The sequence below is a fragment of the Mercenaria mercenaria genome, chromosome 1 (assembly GCF_021730395.1).
Source record: "Mercenaria mercenaria strain notata chromosome 1, MADL_Memer_1, whole genome shotgun sequence".
NCBI lineage: Eukaryota > Metazoa > Mollusca > Bivalvia > Venerida > Veneridae > Mercenaria > Mercenaria mercenaria.
Window position 1 is genome coordinate 51,028,054 of NC_069361.1, and position 19,565 is coordinate 51,047,618.

At 32.7% G+C, this 19,565-nt stretch overlaps 1 protein-coding gene across 1 annotated transcript in view; it reads right to left on the reverse strand.

The window, feature by feature from the left end:
- LOC123566693 (adenylate cyclase, aggregation specific-like) overlaps positions 1 to 19,074 on the reverse strand; it is a 37,122-nt gene extending 18,048 nt beyond the window's left edge. The window contains exons 1-6 of the mRNA XM_045361006.2: positions 18,886 to 19,074; positions 14,021 to 14,501; positions 13,240 to 13,526; positions 11,304 to 11,653; positions 10,905 to 11,005; positions 6,593 to 6,748 (exon numbers count right to left, since the gene is read on the reverse strand). Of these exons, the coding sequence (XP_045216941.2) occupies positions 6,593 to 6,748; positions 10,905 to 11,005; positions 11,304 to 11,653; positions 13,240 to 13,526; positions 14,021 to 14,501; positions 18,886 to 19,074 (1,564 nt within the window). The remainder of the gene's footprint in view (positions 1 to 6,592; positions 6,749 to 10,904; positions 11,006 to 11,303; positions 11,654 to 13,239; positions 13,527 to 14,020; positions 14,502 to 18,885) is intronic.
- Positions 19,075 to 19,565: the final 491 nt, after the last annotated feature.

The following is a 19,565-nucleotide window of genomic DNA, read 5'->3' on the forward strand; positions in this document are numbered from 1 at the left end:
TCAGGAAGAATGACAGAAACAAAGCATTTATTTTTATTTGCGCTTTTCTTTCCGATAACAGGTTAACAAAAACTTGATTTTCTTAGAAAAAACGAATTTTGCGCTTATTTAAATGCATTTAGTAAAATTTCAGGTTCGATATGCGGAAACAGGAAATAAAAATCGGGGAATCTTAATTCAAACTCCGCAATGAATCGCAGTCCCAGACTTTTGCATGAAAATCGTTATTTCTTGCCCGGGAAAATAGCAATCAATATTAAAAAAAGACAAACAATCCAGTCATAGTTATTTTGTTTCCAAACTATTTTATTCCCATATAAAGGTTTTGTTTTTATCTTTTTTTTTAGAAACCAGGCTTCAGTAAAACGTTGACTTTAATAGTTAATTTTTCAAAATTTGTGAAGGTCGTGTGTTCGAATCCCACACTCGGAAAGTCTTTTTCCCAATTTTGTGACGATTTTTCCTTTAGAAACTGAACATGATTTAATTGCAAACAAAACTATCTGGAGTTTCGGTCACGAAAATGTTATATAAGTAAAACATTACAAGGTAGGAGAATGAAAACTGAAGCAACAGCTGAATTTACCGCAAAGTTTATCAGTACTCTTTCAAAACAAAGTATATGCAGAAACGGAATGCTCGGGGTAAACTCGTTTGATCGAGGAAGATTAAAATGAAATCAGTCATAGGTATTTTAAATTCATGATATTGTTGTTTTAATCAAACATTTATATCGTAAGTATCTTTATGATTATTATATATTTGTGTTTCCCTCAATGCTATTAATAGCAGTAAATCTAGTATGCCACGTCAAAACTAAGATAAATATTGCACCCATAATAAATACTGCGTTTAATGTGCCACCGAAGGGAAATGTCTTATTTTGAGTGAAGTATGAAAAACCATATATGTAACAACGAATAATATCGTTATGTATTTAAAAGCTTTATATTCAATAAAATCCTTCTCAATCGCAATAAAAAAATTCTCTGTTTTCAAGTTTCAATCAAACGATTGTACATGTATAATAAGTTGTGAATTCATACGATGCGTTACATATTGTATTTTCTAATACCTCGGGAACTCATCTGTAGATACTGTGATTGCTTCTATTTCATCAGCGCTGTCAGTTCAGCCATCAATAATTTTCGTTCTTTATTTCCCCAAAATACCACATAAAATGCTATCGCAATAAACGCACGGTGTGATATATCGCTGAATGAACAAAACTGATAAGCAGGTGAGTGGGGTCGTTCCCACCCCGTCCAACAAACAAAATTTCTTAAAACGTTGTTTTGATCAAATTGAACTTCTACGGACCTGAAGTTGAAGAAAATATCATGCGCAGATATAATTGTATGTCATACTCATACTTATTGTAGAATGATGGGAAATGTCAGTGACAGAAAAAACTCCTTTTGGTTAATGAGCATATGCATTGTAAAAAATTACCCTTGGTATGTCAGTAACGCACTGAGACTTTGAGCTTTCAAACTTTACACGTCAATGTTTTTGTGTAACAACTTAATAACTTTTATAATGCTAAAAGCGACAGTTTATAAAGATAAGACGCTTACTAAAATATAGCAAATTCATGATATAAGTTTTAAAATAGTGTGCTTCAGGTTGCAGAATCTGAGGACAATTTTTCTGTAGGATATATCTGTTCGTTATGTGAACATCAAATTTTATTTTATTTATTTATTTATTTGGCATGAGAATTGTTTTGCTGTGATTCCCATGTGTTCAATTGATGTCTCACGGTTTCTATATTTTTTGCCAAATGATCCTTAACCCGTGCAGCTGCAGCATTATCATTTTATTTAAACCGTCGTAAACTACAATTATTTCGGACATGTACAACACACTTTATAGCCTATGCTTTGTTGAAACATTTTTCTATCATGAATTTCTGGACTTGGCGGTCGCTAAACAAAAATCGCGCAAAAATAGCATGAAATTCCCGTGTTAATGTAAATGCACGAGTTAGCTATGTTCTAGGCTTAGAATTTCCAAGTGTTTAAACAGTTTTAAGAATGTATTGGAGTCAGATCCTTGTGTCATTTTCTTTGATGTGTAGTAGATAAAATCATTCAGATAATGTACTAATGTCATGATTAATGTAGTCTCTAAATTTGACAAATACTTAATAAAATAAAACTGTATTTAACTATTTCGGCTTTGCAGTATACACTACTCTTTAACATACGTAGATAATTGCGTAACAGTTGACAGCTGCTTATACATGTATAAACATCGTAGGAGGTAATGACATAACAAATGCTGTTTCAAATGCAGCACAGGTTTTTGAGAGGTATTAGTATCATTTTTACTTTGGGACATTTTTACATCATAGATTTCAACACATTGCGATTGCTGAACAAAATCAGCGCGAAAATAGCATGAAAATCCTGTGTTAAGGTAATTGCATGAGTTAGCTACTGTATGATATAGGTTTTATTATTTTCACGTGTTCTGGAGTAAGATCCTCATATGCATTTCTTTGATGTGTAGTAAATAATATTAATAAGTTAATGTACAAATGTTGTTGTTCTTTTTTACAAATAACGAAACTGTATTAAAATTCTCTGGTTTTGCTGTATTAATTACTGTTGAATTTACATAGGTAATTGCATTATGAGCTGAATATATGAACATCTTTGGAGGTAATACTACATTTATTTTTTCAAATGCAGCACGGTAATTCAAAAGGAATTAGTATATTTCAGCACCGCGCCTGAAGTTGAATTTGTGTTAAATGCGATGAATATAAATTATATAGAATGTATATTTTGAGTAGTGTTCCTGTGTATTATAATATTCTCAGTTTAACATAAGTATTGTCAAATCAAGTCATTATCTTAGAAATAAAAGCGCATAACACAATAAGCCGGAAAAGATAAGCGGTAACATAAATATATAATACTGTCTTGTGAACGTAAAAAGATATTTAATTGGTAATTGATGAATTAATCAACATAATCTTTTCACTCATAAGCTTATAATGACGAAATCATTATGTTAAATTAGTGAAAATAATTTAAACCTTTGTGTGCATGTACTACGAGTTGTATACAGGTAAACTGGGGAACTGCAGTAAATAGCGAAAGATACACACCGTTGTAAAATTCTGATTGTGTGTGAGATATGTGTATGACCAGAACCGGCGTACCGGGGAATAAATTTCTATCGCTCAGAATCAGCTCAAATTTCGAGATATGACTAATTTGAAGGTCAGGAATAACGTGGTATTGTTAAAATGAACTGGGGAATTCCCCAGTTCGAGGCGTATCCCCAGTACGTTGGTGTGTATTCATATGAAATTACCCAGTTGTCAGCGTTTACAAACACACACACACACACACACACACACACACACACACAGAGTCTTGAAGAATGAATGGTATAAAGTATAAAATATGTTATGTTTCTCATATTAGTTGCTGGTATCTAAAAATTCCATTTCAGAATAAAGTAATAAAGGAATTTTCACGTCAGAACTTCCCTGTAGCATAACATTTAATGAATATGGAACTCGTAAAAAATCGAATTGATCGCCTTTTTCGGCGACGCCGTTTAAATTTGTTTTCGTTACCTATACCACGTGACTTCAGTTTGCAAATCAAACTGCTTGATAACACATTATAGATAATTTATCAAAATGGAAGATTTATGCAACACTCTGCCTGATTGGACGAGAGTGTCAATTTCTTTCACTCTGTTGATTGTGCTACGCTGAGTGAAATGCAGACAAAGCGTTTATCCTAAACGACGCTGTTCACAGTTTTAAAGCTAACTTTGGCTCAGTATATTTAGCAAGAATATTGATATATCTCAAAATGATAAGTAAGTTTAATAAATATGATAAAAACCTGTTCAAATACCAACATATATCAAATTAAGAAAGAGCTGAATACGGTCTGCGTATCACATGAATAAGGGTGTGATAAGAGTCTTTTATGTAGAGAAATGCTTTTTAAAAGATTTTCATTGTTACAATTGTCGTCTGTATATGAAAAGGTTTCTTGCTTTTGTGACTTATTCAGATTGCATATTAAAATGAGTACTTGTTTGCTTTGATATATTTGTTATGAATTATTTAACTGATTTATTATATATGAATATTTTTCTTTAGTATGATATGCAAATATTGAACTCAGTTGAAATCTGTTTCATTATATATATATGCTATATAATGACTGAATCTCATTACACTGAAATGAAGGTACGCTGCATACAGTTTATCTAATGTGATATGACTAAGGTCAAACTTTGCTTATGAAACAGAAATATTGAAATATTTACAATTGTATGTTTTCCTTGACCTTCACTTTTACTTGTAATTATAAGTACATAGTAGACAACTCACTACATTCTTATTCAATGAAAATATAATATGCAGGTTTAACTCGTAATAATCTAACAGTACTATTTAAGCAAATACATGTATAACTTAAAAATAAAACAAGACAAAGTAATAACCACTATAGTAAGTGCACTCTGGTGTTAGACCAGTAGAGGTAAATGACCTCCGGTTTACATTTGAATTTAATAAACAACAGGAAAATTCAGATATATATAAATAGCAACAATTAGTGCACTTCCCGGCCAATGTTGTATTAAAATCGTGGTGCAGAAAGGTAAAACTTGAACTATAAAGGTACAGCTTGCAAGAAGAAAAAAACAACACAAATTGATATTTATATACACATTATTTCTTTTATGCAGTCCCTGTTTTGGTTGTTGCTCCGCCTCCCTGAATGTGAGAAATCAATAGAAAGCGGAACAGTGAATACTCATTAATTTTGTACTACTTCATGATTAAGTGGACCAAAATTTTTCAGTTATGAAATAATATGAAAATAAGTTGATTACTTTTTTTTGAAAATTCTTCGCTTGTCATTGGATAAAAAAGATGTTTGAACTATAATGGCCTTCTTAAAAGAAATGTTTCTGTCTTATTATCTTATCTTACGCAAGAAAAGTATTAAGAGTAAGTCGAACACGGAAATATCCTGTTACATAATCATAACCAGAAATTAACAGAAGCCGCGGTTTTTCAACGTGACTTGAAGAATCTCGAAAAGGAAGTATATAAACTTGCTACACGACACGAAATCAATTATTGAAACAATTTTTTTGTTTGCTTTGTTCGGATCTTTATCACTATGCCTCACTTAAGGTCATATGGCGACTTTGCGAGCTTTTGATGGCGGAGAAGACCGAAGAGATGCCCATCAAAGCATTTTTTCAGGCATGAGCGAACACCAAGATGGAGCCACCGACCTACATAAGTCAGCTGGATGGCTTCCCGTCATGACAACCTAAGCGAGGTTTCCAGTCCACATAGGTTGAGGGACGAGAGATTTGATTAAGCACAAAACAGTTTTTTTTTGGTTTTGCCTTCAGGTAGATACATGTGTATGTGCAGAGCTTATTTCCTTGTAAATATAAATTCTAAAGTATGATTTCAAAGCGAAAGTACTTATATTAAGTAATAACACGTTATTATTATGACTATAAACAACAACGACTAAGCGAATGCGCACTGAAAGGCGAAACAACGAAAGGATGAATTATTGTGATTGGTCTTCTTTTCGTTGTTGAGTCAGAGGACTAGGAGACGAAGTTTGTAACAACCGGCGTATCTTTTGTTTATAATTTTACAGAACATGCAGCGGAAACGTTTCTTATTTTAAACATCAATAGTCACTTTAAAAATGAATTACATAAACTTTTATACTTTAATTAGAAACATTCCTGTTTTAATTGCAGAAGCATAAAATATGTTACAAAACTATTTTTAAAAATGTACAAAGTCTTTTTTAGGTCAATTAAGGCAACATGGAATTTAAAAAGTAATCCAAAAAAAATGGTTTAAAATTAATGCAAAAATAGCTGATACGTATTTTACATGAAAGATACCCTTTCATAATAGATTTTAGAAAGTATGTGTAAACTTAGAAATCAAGTATTTCGAAAGGCGTATATATCCAATTGCTTCCATATTCATGTTACTAGCGTTAACGGCATATTTACCGTGTGAAATTTCTCTAAGTCTTAACTTTTGAAAACAACATCTGCTTGTTGACTAATTTCACTTGAGAGGAGTTCAACATATGTTGCCTTTAAAATCACTGATCACTGACAATTTAGGTGTCTGTGTCTTTTCAATGCTTCCGCGTTAAATATATTAAAAGTTTGTAGGTTGTGAAGCGTACTTAAGTGACTTTTGCCTACAATAGGTTCTAGTTGTGTTTTTCCAAAAACTTTACCTTGGATAAAATTACTAGTGTTTCGACTGACATTACTAATTTTCCTTTGCTTACTTGTACAGACTGTGAACTAAGATACAGTTAAATACACATACAATTAAAATAAGTAAAAGCTGCATGCGGTTTGTATTTTCGTTACACTGCCTCTATTATTATAAGTTTCTTTATAAAGTTATAACTACACTGTTCTGCTTTCAAAAAATTGGTACTATGTCCATTTTACCAAAATAAATAAACAAAATATATTGCCAGGGAAAGTATGAATAAAAATATATTTGAAGTACATAATAATAATAAAAAAAAACACCCAATCTTACCAGTGTTAAAGCCTATTCTTAACTGTATAACTTCGTTTTCTTTATGCGGAATAAGAATTTGTTCTGCCTGTAGTCCAATAGCTAGAGTAGCGATTTCCACAACATGTTGTTCACCATTTCGTTTCGGTAAGCCTGATGCCACCATATAAGCGTCACCTGTCATAAAAGTCATGAATGGTAAGAAGATATATGCATATCAAGATAAATGTCATGTCTTCCCAGTGATTTGAATAAGCTGAACTCTTGTAATTTTGTGCACAACGCGAGGGCGACAATGTTTTTTTTTATCTAAACGTAAAATAGATCTTTGCAATTCAAGTAATTCTCTAACATTAAATATAGTTTTATATTCCATATAGTTTTATGATAAAGAATATGCAACGCTTTATTCATTACATAAGCAAACATTTAAATTGTGATCCATAGATCAGACGATAATCCACAATAATGTTTTGTTTATGTTCTTACCAACATGCTCAACAAAATATGACAAAAAGTATGCTTAATTTATTTAATCTAGTAGCGATGAATTAGCCATTTAAGCGGCTATTTGACGTTAAATTGAGCATAATATTCTCTGATCACCAATCCGCGCATCAACCGTTGTTTATTGCACATTATACAACGCTTGACTTCCGTAATAAATAAATCAGGCCATTTTAGAAAATGAATGTCATAGTTGCTGGTGTTGTTATACATTTGACTAACCGACACCATTGCATGGATAGAAATATAGATATATTTCCTCTAACAAAAAGCGGCCTCTTGCCGGCGGGGGGCGGGGGGGGGGGGGTAGAAAATGCCGGCTTTATCTCCATGCAGAGGGGTACGACTACCCCGAAAATGGAGCCGCCCGTTTGCCGTAGGTGGCGGCCCGTAAGCCGGAGAGGAGGGTCTTGGATGTTGAGGTGCCCCATAGCATCCCGGGGAGGTGATGCGTACTTGTTTACATGTGTGCATCCTCTTTTCGGGATGTGGGTGCCAATACACTTCTTTGGCCTCTTATTCGGTCTAGACGTTTAAACCTAAATACCACGATTTGTATGACAGAAAACCAAAACAAATTAAACCTTTTGGATTTCGCATCAACAATTCTATGAAAGAAACTGATTTTGAATTCGATGATATAAATTAAAATTTAGTTCCTTATACACCACCATGGACTCTTAATTCTCCAACAGTTCTTTTTGATATGAAGACTGCCTTGAAAAAGTGTGAAACAAATCCGGAAATATTCAAGTCCAAATATAATGAGATCAAGTCGACATACAAAGATCATTTTCCAGTTTACACGGATGGTTCATAAGATGATTTAAGGAGGTAGGTTACCTTAATATTTGTATGTGCGCATGTCTAACCGGAAGCTAACGTGACGATTTACGTTGACGTTTACGACAAACTAAATGTGTTTGTATACGCATTCTTCTAAAAACAAATCATGAACCTGTATCCGATCTGATGCTATATGGTTTTATAATACAGAAATAACGAATAAATTGCCTCAGTAACGCTTCAAAACAATGTTGCCTTAAAATGACGTCATTGACGTCATGACGTTACGTGTCAGTTACCGCGCGAAATTAATACCTTTTATTTTGAAAGTACGTATTTCTGTGCATTTTCTTTATTTGAACTATTTTCAAATAACCATTATTTGCTGAAATATTTTTATGAGTCTTTTGCTCTGAATAATAATCAACATTTTGCTTCTTTTATGTAGTTATATTGAAATGTTATGCGGAATGTAAGAAAATGGATGATGGTATAAACCAAAGTTATTTGAAATATAGTTGGGTAAAAGGTTACTTGTTACGGCCATTTTCAAATAAAAAACTAGCAGTTTGATTTGTAATACCTATTTTTCCGTTTCAGTTGATAATTTGTTACTTATATATTAAAACTAAGACCTAAAATTGTTCAAGTTTCAATAAAAACTTATGGTTTCTTGAATTGAATTGATGTAACGATGGAAACGAAGCCCGTGACCTATATATCTAAATGTAAAATTCAAAAGCGTTGACACTGGTCTATTTAAGGAACACAGCTTCGGCATTTTATTCTCATTTCAGCAATATCCATGAGAATAATAGCAGCATGCTGAACGATTTTCCATGAAAAATGCCAGACGAAGGGCACTGCTGTAGCTATTTTAAGTTGTGAAATTTGTTTGAATGAATGCAAATAACACAAAAATATAACTTACGTTAGAAATAATATGTTTTAAAGATACATTAACAAGGCAGAAAATTTTATTCAATATTATTTTTAAAGAAATTACAACAAAAGGCAAGATATAGGCTATTTTAAACATCTCTGTTGCCATGGTTACTTTAAACTTTAAAGAAAAATAGGGTACCATGTAAAGTGCTTGGTATTTTGCTAATAATATTACCCAAATATTCCACGCTGGTCATTAATAGAATGGCACTGAAGCCGTCGAAAAACCCCGTTTTTATACATAGTTGTTTAAAAATGAGAGAAAATGCGTTACCATGGAAACACGAGTCCCGCGACATATACATTTTAAGCTTTTATTAGAAAGCTAACGCGCATGCTAGTGTAATAATCATTTATGCAGACTTCTACGGATATCAATGAACCTAAAATACACTGAAAAATGTTAAATATCCGCATTTTCCTTCTTCTTTCAATATAAAATATCTTTGGAGGGTCATTTTCTCCAAACCCGGATAAAATTGAACTTGAAGGGACTGAGATAAACGAAATTGAGATTGTGGCAGTTAAAACATTATATTACACGAAATACAAAAAATTGCTGTGGCTCAACGAATTTGAATTTAACCTGGTAACAAGGTAACCTACCTCCTTCAAGGTTGGATGTGCCGCCGTTAGCCACCTACCTCAATCAAAATTACGTTTGCCAAATAACGCTACAATCTTTTCAGCCGAGGCAAAAGCTATTGATTTGGCCCTAAATTTTATTTAAGAATCTGATGAAGAAAAGTTTATCATCTTTTCCGACTCACTTTCAGTATTATAATCAATTCACAACTGAAATATGGAAAATCCTTTCATTCAAAATATTCAGCTCAGGTTTCATGAACTATCTTTTAAAAAATCCATCATATTTTGTTGGATCCTAGTCATGTTGGTATCTATGGAAATGATGATGCTGATACCGCAGCAAGGAAATCGCTTCCATTACAACAATCTAAATTGAAATTACCGTATACCGATTTTAGGCCAAATATCAACAATGCTTCGTTCAATAAACTGCGTGAAATTAAACCTACTTTAAGTGAATGGCACCAAGGAAATAGATCTGTTCGCAGCGAGCAAGTTGTTCCTTCTCGTTGTCGAATAGGTCATACTCGGTTGACTCATTCGTATCTTCTGAACAATGAAGATCAACCTGAATGTGTACCTTGTCAAACACCACTTTTTATTAAACATATTTTAATCAACTGTGTTGACTTCGATCAACAGCGCAATTCATACTATAATGTTGAATCGTTAAAAGATTTGTTTGAACAAATTCCTGCCGACAAAATTTTGCAGTTTTTGAAACAAATACAAATAATACTATATATCATAAAATCTGAACCTTATTTGATTTTTATTCACATTTTTACATTTGCAACTGTCTTTTTACACTATATATATATATATATATATATATATACCTTTTTACTTCAATAGTTTTACATATGCCTTACAATTAACGTAATTCATTTAACTTTTTTTCTCGGCAATATATGACCTTTTTGCGTCGATTCGCCGTAAAACCCAACTCATTCATTCATTCTAACAAAAAGCTTCTACACCTGTTGGGAAGAATTACGCTCTTCTCCAAATTTATGAAGAAACTCACTTTTTTTTTTTTCACTTCCAAGATTTTATGTTCGAATCAAGTTTGCTTTATGGTTATTAATATCATTAATTTCGTCGTTTCAGAGGTATATCATTTACCGAATTGTAAGAAATCACTTTTGTATACATTGGTATTGAATGTAAAGCAAATAAAATATTAATCATATCGTTGTGTCTCTGACAATATGGAATGATAATATAGCATAATATAGCGATAATTTTCAGCCATACTGTATTATGTAGAAAAGGCGTTGTGATAATAGATACGCAGCTGCGGTAATTCTATCAGTTTCAGTTAGATCTCACTTAAGACCATTATTGCTCATTTGCAAAAAATAATAACTCATCCTACATGCCAAGTGGAAATTCAATCCAAAGTAACAGAATGAATTAACATGTTACAGTTGTTATCATGTGTTTTTGACTTCCGTTTATAACATATTTGAATATTATGCGATCATATATGATAAAGAGTAAATACCAATTGTCTCAACTTTGTACGCATCCACTTTCTCCAAGTGTCCATCTGTAGTCTTATAAAGTTTATTCAGCATCTGCACGACTTGCATCGGGGTGCTAGAACTGTAACGATATACAAACGATAGGACAAACATTCAGCAGGATAAAATCATGCAGCCTCTGTATGTTTTACATTTCCATTTGGTCAGATATTTGAATATAGTGTGCAATGGCAAATGAGCAGAGCACTGATGTTAAAGAAAAAACGATTCGTTTACATATCTGTATAACACATGTATGCCTATCAAATGATAATAGACACAGTAGACAATGCCCAGACTTGTCATTTGATCGCATTTGACCATGGAAACGTATGATATACACTAGATACTACATCAACCAAAACGTTAAACAATCTCACCTGGCTATTTTAGTAAACCCCACTACGTCTGAAAACATGATAGTGACTGAGTCAAATGATTCCGGATCGACGATTCCATTTTCCATGAGAGTTTTTGCAACAGACTTCGGGAGAAGTTGATGTAATAGCTCTTCTGTTCGATTACGTTCCTCTTCTAATTCAGTTAAAAGTGTTTCAGTTTGACGTTTTTCTTCTTCTAAATCGAACGTTTTTACCTTAAGCCTATTTGATATGTTGACGATGTTACTCACAAGGATCACCACGATTGGTATCATGACTATAGCTATACATGACTGTACTATATCTGCTACTATCTTATTGTTTAGATAAGTAATGTCCTCATCGGCATTCTAGAACGAAAACAGAAAAAGCTAAAGTTATCACTACAAATGATTCATATTTAACAAAACTACATTATCATACTACGTGATTTCTCGTAAGATAATCTGAAGTAACACTAAATTTCATCTAGTGGATGAAGATGTCTTAAATGAGTAAAATGTTTAAGATTTAAACAGAAAGGGATGGAAATCATGACAATAGTCAAAATTATTCTTATTATGTATTTCATTTCTCCTCATTGCTATCTATCATTGTATCCTGGTCGTTCCTGATTGTATAAATGAATAGTATATTGTTCAGACATCTAAGATGTTCATAAAAATAGAAACATAAAAATGTAATACTTCTAAACTTTTTAAAAACATATTTCTTACGCTCAAGTAACATAAAGTTCCCTAGGGAATTTAAATTAATTGTCCTGAATTTTCTGAAAGGTCAATGAAAAGAGAGTACATTTTGTTAAAAATTGCAGTCATATTTATGACAGGAATTATTTCAACTAGCTGTATCATTTAGGATGTAATGTATAGTTGCAATGCAAGACCTTAATTGGTTCATAGACATTGAAGGAGAACAACTTTGCCATAATTTCTAAGCCCGAGCCAGCATTACGGACCTCAGTGTATGAAATTGCAATACGACACAGAAGTTAAGTGTAATAGTTCGGTCCAGTCTTTATATTAATGTGTAAAATGTTGAAGAAATGTCAATGAAATTTTTCCATGTGCTAAAACAAATCTAATTTGGTTTTAAGCTTCACAAAAGATCTATACCTGTCCCCAAGATACTCGAGGAAATCTACCAGAGATAGACGAGATGGATACTTTTTGAGTTCAGAGAGGAAAATAAGTTTGTAAGATATAAGGTCATAGTTACGGTACCGTATGCATGAACTTGTCACATGATATATCAATTAGGTTGACAAATTAAAATGATTATCTGCACGGGCTCAGAGATACTCGTATGTATGGAAAGCACTTCGGACAGGAGGGGGCTGGACATATGTTGGAGTTCAAAACAGCAACAGTCTTGAATTAAGAAACTTCTTAAGTGAAGTAATCTCATAATCCTTTGTCGTTATGAGTATTATCCATGGACAACAATGTCAGACTGAAGGACGGGACAATTTTGATTGGTAATAAACATAACCACCGTTACAACACCATTCTATCTGATCCGTGAAATCAAAGATTACATGTTCTTCATAACGAAACTTGTTGTTGCGTAAACAAGTAATTATTAATAACTGAAATAAACACAAAAATAGGCAAATTTAACAAAATAAAACAAATATGGAACGCATTGGAAACCACCTTAGAACAGTCAGGAGAAAAGCCACTGCTAACGTGTTCAATCTGGATAACTGGGCGAAAATGCTACTTATAATTCCATGTGTGCACCACAAACCTAAAACGCTATTAGGGACCCGATTTAACGGGATAGAAGACAAAGCTAAATTAAATGTTCCTCAGCCTCATTTTACTGCCTATTCAAATAATCAAAAATTGTCTATTACAAAACAATTTCGAGAGACATTAATCAGTAAGTGTCTAGTGTAAATTAGTACATCGAAAATAAAGATCGGTAAAGTTACCTGCACGATGTTAACGGCAAGGTTGTCCAGCACAAATTCTAAAATATTGATATATGTTGTCATGTTATCGAACCACAAGGTACCCAGTTGTACCGAGGGAGTAGATAGAGTGTTGTTCTTTATTTGATGTCGCATTTTCATGATACTATCGAGTAGAATGGTACCCTCAACAGCCGCAAAAAGAAGCGTCTTTGCATTTGAAGAGAACTGTAATCCTTGATCTAGAAGCCGAATGCCTAAAACGTGTTTTTCAGTATACCATAAAAGATCTTCCAACGGAAGGTTCCCTGAAATCATTAATTAAGAAACAATTTATAGAAAAATCGTGTTTAAATGTCAATAATATTTTAACGAGGGCATTACCGATTTAAGTAAATACATTATTTCGACTCTAATAAGCCCTTTATCTATAAGATAATAGATGATAAAATGTAGTAACGCTCTTTCTTGGTCGCAACAAAAGCATTGATGTCATCACCTGTAAACCTGACGTCATTTGTACTGTTTTTATAAATTTTAAATATGCTTTTTATGTTCTTTTATGAAGTAACGGGTCAGAAACAATAGCTTTTTCACACGTTGACAACTGAAACATAATCAACCTGGAGTTTAGTTTAATACAATGCTGAACTTTGATTATGTTTACTGACATCAATTTTAGAAATACATTTCATAGTTGTTCTCTTTGAATTCTTTAAGCATCATTCTACAATTAACTATCGTATCTAAAACCATGTCAGTTATGTTAAATCGTTCATCTTCAAGAAAAGTGTGTAAATACCTCTTGCGAAATATGTGCTCCCTAGTGCGCGTTCTATTCCTGATTCTTCTTTACTTGATGTAATCAAAATATATGCAGCTAGTTCTGTCCAGAAACTAACTGGTCTTTTTATGTTAATAAAATCTGCCATTTTGGCAATGAAATCTGCGTTTATTTCAGTGTAAAACTCTATCACCTCTTTTAATGTTGTATTAATTGGATGCAAATCGCTCCGGAAGTTCGAAATATATTCACTGAGCTGAAGTTTGGAGCTGACATTTGAACTGTCAAAGTTTGCGGCAAATGTCAGTTTTGAGAGCGATGCTATAGCCATATCTGTACGACCATAAAAGGTAATCAGGCGTTTTTTAACAAACGGATCCCCTTGGGAAGAAACGTACAGTGCTGTAGTGCCTCTTTCAATCTGGATGTGGTGAATCACCTTGCTTAACGTCAAACTTTGTTGTATCCCGTCTTTTACAATTTTATTTGCCTGATGAAGCTGAAATACATATAGACATTAATTCACTGAACGCCGCAACTGTCTTATGTCGTTATATTTTATGTTATCATATCAGAGTGTGGTGGTAACTTGTCAAAACAGTGTCTTATTATGTTAAAAGCTATATTATCATGTCAAACCTGTATTCTATTATGTCTTAGTGTATTAGTGTCTTGTGTTACCTAGTCATGTTATCTTCTCAAAACAACATCTTATTATGTTAAAAAGCTATGATGTCATTCCAAAGTGATTTGTTAAATTGTCTAAGTCTTATTATGTCAAAAAACTATGTTAATATGACAAAATCTAGTGTGATCTTGTTTATAGAGTGCGTTATTATGTTAAAAACCAGACAAAATCAAATGTTTGATAACACACTGTTAACACCACATTTTGACATGATAACATACCTAGTTAACATATTAAGATAGTATTTGAACAAGCTGATATCACCCCTTGGCATGATAACATAGCAAATTAACATAATAAGACGCTGTTTTGAAACACCACACTTTGAGAACATAACATGACTCGGTACTAGTTTTGACAAGTTAACGGAACTTTTTGTCAAGATAAGATAGATTATAACGTATTAGCACGCTCGATAGGCAAGATCCCGTAGTATTTTGTCATAATAACATGGCAATTAACATAATGAGACACTGTTACAAGTTAACACCATACTGTGACAATATAGCATGCCTAGTTAACATAATAAGACAATATCTGGACAAGTTAACATCACACTTTGACATAATTAAACAGTGCTTTGACAGGTTAGCATCACACTTTGACAAGATATCATAGTTTTTTAACATGAAAGCATGCTCGGTAGACCAGATCAAAATGTACTTTGACATGATAATGTAGATTTTTAACATAATAACACGCTCTGTAGACAATTTCACATGACACTTTAACAGGAACGCATAGCTTTTTAACTTTCACATTTCACAAATACTTTGACATGATAAGTAAACATTATAAGACACTGTTTTGACAAGTTAACACAACACTTGGACACGATTACATAGCTTTCTAACATGATAACAGCACGCTCGGTAGACAAAATTATATGAGACTTTAACAAGATATCATAGATTTTAAACGTACATATAATAACGCGCTCTGTAGACAATATCACACAATACCTTAACAAGATAGCATAGCTTTTTAACATGATAACACACTCTGCAAACAGAATCATACGTTGACATGATAGTATGGCTAGAGAACATAATAATACATGTAGTAAATACCACAACTCGGCAAGATAACATAACATTTTTTCATAATAAAACGCTGTTTTGACAAGTTAAAACTACGCATTGACAAGATAGCATGATAATTAAGACCCTGTTTCGACAAGTTAACACTACATTTTTTACATAATAAGACACTGCTGAGTTAAGTTAACATCCTACTCTGACATTATAACATCAAATTACCCGACATGAGACAGGTGCAGCGTTCCATATTTATTGATTATATTCAATTAGAACTATTGGTAGTTGCATTTATGATATACATGTATTAAGTTTATCATAAATATATGTAAATAAAAATACATACTGCACATAATGTCATGATTAATACATTCAAATTTTAAATAATACAGTCAACGAAAGTGAAAGCAATTCTATTATAAACGTTATCCAAATACAAAAGTTAATATGCTGTATCAGTGACTTAAAGTGTTAAAGTCTAATTATAGGCAGTGATGCACATAAATGAAATATGAATGTATGTTTACTACAGGAAGAGTTAAACTTAACTGAACTATGTAATGGTATATATTTATTAACTTATATCTTATTTCAATCTTACCCCAAATATTCTGACGTAACACATTTAAACATTGCCAATCAAAGCTATGAAATAGTTCTTTATTCCTAGGAAATTGTTAATATACTAAATGTACGTAGGGTTTGGTTGAAATTGTGTTTTGTCATACTGTTTGCTTTTAAGATTATATGAGCCGCGCCATGAGAAAACCAACATAGTGGGTGTGCGACCAGCATGGATCCAGACCAGCCTGCGCATCCGCGCAGTCTGGTCAGGCTCCATGCTGTTCGCTAACAGTTTCTCAAATTCCAATAGGCTTTAAAAGCGAACAGCATGGAGCCTGACCAGACTGCGCGGATGCGCAGGCTGGTCTGGATCCATGCTGGTCGCATACCCACTATGTTGGTTTTCCCATGGCACGGCTCATATCGCAACGTAAGAAGGTTAGTTTTGTTGAAACAAATAGAATTTTATTTGAAGGACAAAATGGATTCCGTAAAGGTCAAAGTATTATTGATCATCTATTGACTTTAACAATTATTGTTGATACACGACGGAAAATGAAGCTGTCGACATATTGTTCATTTATAGACTTAGGAAGGCTTATGACTGTATAAATTTCATGGAGCAAATTAGATAGTATTTTAGAGAATAAGTTATCAAATGTCATTAAAATGTTTGTACAACAATGTTATGTGCTCAGTTAGAGTTAATAGCTTTCTTACAGAATGGTTCCATGTAAACACAAGGTTGACGCAAGGGTGTGCATTATCACAAATGCCCTTTAATTTGTATATAAATGACCTAAGGCTTGCTGTTAAGTTAGATTCGATGAATGAAAGTATTGGTATTGATGGTACAAACTGTTCAATTTTGTTGTTTGCTGATGATAAAGTATTGATTACAGATAATTCTGAAAATCTGCAATGTCTTCTGAATGTATTTAATACTTAAATGGTGTGTTGATAATAGAATAAATATAAATGTTGACAAATCAGAAATAGTACATTTTAGAAATGTCTGTCAGTAGAAGTTATTTTGTCTTTAGATGTGGGGATTCAATAGTTCAGTATGCCTCTTTGTATAAGTACCTTGGTCTTGTTTTGACTGAGTACATGGATTTCTCAGTCACAGCAAAATGTGTAGCGAAGTCTGCTGGAAGAGCCCTTGGTTTACTTATTAGCGAAGGCACGTTCAGTTGGTGGATTTCCGTATCAGACGTTTACTAAGCTGTACAAGACAACCGTTGTACCGTTTATTTACTATGGTTCTGGTATATGGCCTGTTGAAGAGTCCAGCTGTATTAATGCTATCTAACATAGAGCAGCTAGATATTTTCTGAATGTAGGCAAATATACACCGAATGCTGCAGTAAATGGTGATATAATATTGGATGGCTGCTAATGACTTGTAAGGTTAAGAAAACAATTGTACAGTTATGATCAAGATTAATAAATATATCAAGTGATCAAATGAACATAAAAGTACTGCTTAGTCTAATATTACTAGTAATAGAAACTGAAAAATTGGAATTTTATAGTTGCAAAATTGTTTTAAAAAATAACTTAAATAACCATGTAAAGATTGACCAGTTTTCCTCCAAACATGAGATATGTGAAAAACTGATTACTAGACTATATGAAGACTATGTTAGTTCTTTGGATGCAGAAGTTAACCGGGAACATAATCAAGGAAGAAATTTATATTTATAATTTATATATTTTTTAGGTATTTAGATCACAATAGTATGTTGTTTGTGATTGGTCTTTCAATGTCGTACTGAAAATGTTAAATTACATATCTTTTGGTGTAGTGGGGTGTATTACAAGTCCCCCTTCAATACATGTTGGTTCGATCGTGTCATTTAGCTGTCATTTTGGCATTCATGTAATCAAATCAGATAAATGTAGTTACCAAATCAAGACTAATTTAAAATTTGTACTTGTCCTTATCGCTTTAAAGAAATGTGAGACTTTTCAGCGTACCTTATCATAAAACATACATATAACTTATGTATAGAATTTAGTTTTAAATGGTAATTTTAGGTTTTAAGTGTTGTATGTTGTACGTATATCTCGTATAACCCTGTTTAGAGTAGCAGCGCTCATCGTATTTGTATAAATGTACAGCAGTGCTGATGAGAATAAATAAATAAATAAAAAAAATAAATAAATAAATACGTTCCATCAGATGGTACGTCTGTTTGTATAAAAATGCATGAAAAAGCAGTTCTCTTTTCAGACCATGTTAAATGTTCTCACACCGTTGTCAAAGAAACTAATTCCCTTGTGCAATACACAAGGGTTTCCCGTTGTTCTTTTTCTTTATATTGGCTTGAGTTCAGAGTAATTGTATATATATATATATAAATCAGAGCAAATAAGTTTTATTGAAAACAAACATTATGAGAACTTAAAAAATCCACATTTTTCCATTTAGTCTACCAAAAATTGAGCATTTTAGTAGATATTTTTCATCATTATATCCAGATGTTTTAATAACTGAACAAGTCTAGTACGTAAACTGCTAAACTGTAAATAATGATAATGTCATTCATGGATAAGTAACTTAAACATTTAAAGTATTATAATTGACTAACCTCATAATCTTGTCTAAGGTTTATAATGCTCTGGGATATCACTATGAACGCCGGTATTGTCGTCATAATTAGAAGCCTGAACATTTTCTTGTACTTTTCTTTTGTTAATATCTTCGTGGCGAACGTGTTTTGGTTGACCACAGGCAAAGGACTAACAGTCGCCGTCCTTGGATGCAGTTGAAATGGCATTCCGTTCTGTTTCTGCTCTCAGTCTTTATTAACACCGTGACAGGTCTGTAACACGGTTATACAGTTACATCGATGCAAACCTTTTAATGCGTAACATTCCCTGTACAAAAATAGTAAATGTACTCGATTAAAAACTAACAAAAATGTATTCAAATGAAAAGTTTTGATCAATATAAAAAATTCTATTAAGTATAGAACGCAAGCAAGCAGAGAAAAGCTGACCTGATGTTTCTTCACCATATTTTTATTATTATTATTATTTATTTTTTCCCTTCGGTTAAACATTTAGATTACTTAATTTCAAAACTTACAATCTGAAACTGCATAAAAATTCAAACAAAGCACATTTTAACAATACTCTGCTTTATGTTTATAAGTTTTATTGCAGTAACTCGGTCAAAAATGTACTTCCGTGGTGTATCGAAAGAAGTCCCTAATAAATAGATTCTAATTTTTCCATTCGCGTATACATTAGGAGCCAAGTGGACATA